Genomic DNA, 225 nt, shown 5'->3' with positions numbered 1-225 from the left:
TGCTGCTGCTGCTGCTGCTGCTGCTGCTGCTGCTGCTGGAAATGCTGCGTCAGCTTGAGGTGTATAGACAGCCGAGGGCCCCCATCAGCAGGGTTTAGATCAGCAGCATAAGAGATGCTGCTTGCTGCTGCTGCTAGCCTCCCCGGGAGACTTTGCTGCTGCTGCTGCTGCTGCTGCTGCTGCTGCTGCTGCAGTTGCTGCAGCTGCTGCAGCTGCCGCAGTTGG

At 60.9% G+C, this 225-nt stretch overlaps 1 protein-coding gene across 1 annotated transcript in view; it reads right to left on the bottom strand.

The window, feature by feature from the left end:
- Positions 1 to 225, bottom strand: part of EMH_0013460 (uncharacterized protein) — a gene marked incomplete at both ends in the record, with an annotated part of 8,495 nt that overhangs the window by 6,762 nt on the left and 1,508 nt on the right. The window contains one exon of the mRNA XM_013499833.1: positions 3 to 206. Coding sequence (XP_013355287.1) covers positions 3 to 206 — 204 coding nt within the window. The remainder of the gene's footprint in view (positions 1 to 2; positions 207 to 225) is intronic.

The sequence above is a fragment of the Eimeria mitis genome, genomic scaffold, assembly GCF_000499745.2.
Source record: "Eimeria mitis Houghton genomic scaffold, Emh_scaff472, whole genome shotgun sequence".
In the NCBI taxonomy this organism is placed as follows: domain Eukaryota; phylum Apicomplexa; class Conoidasida; order Eucoccidiorida; family Eimeriidae; genus Eimeria; species Eimeria mitis.
This window is presented reverse-complemented; position numbering and strand designations above follow the sequence as displayed.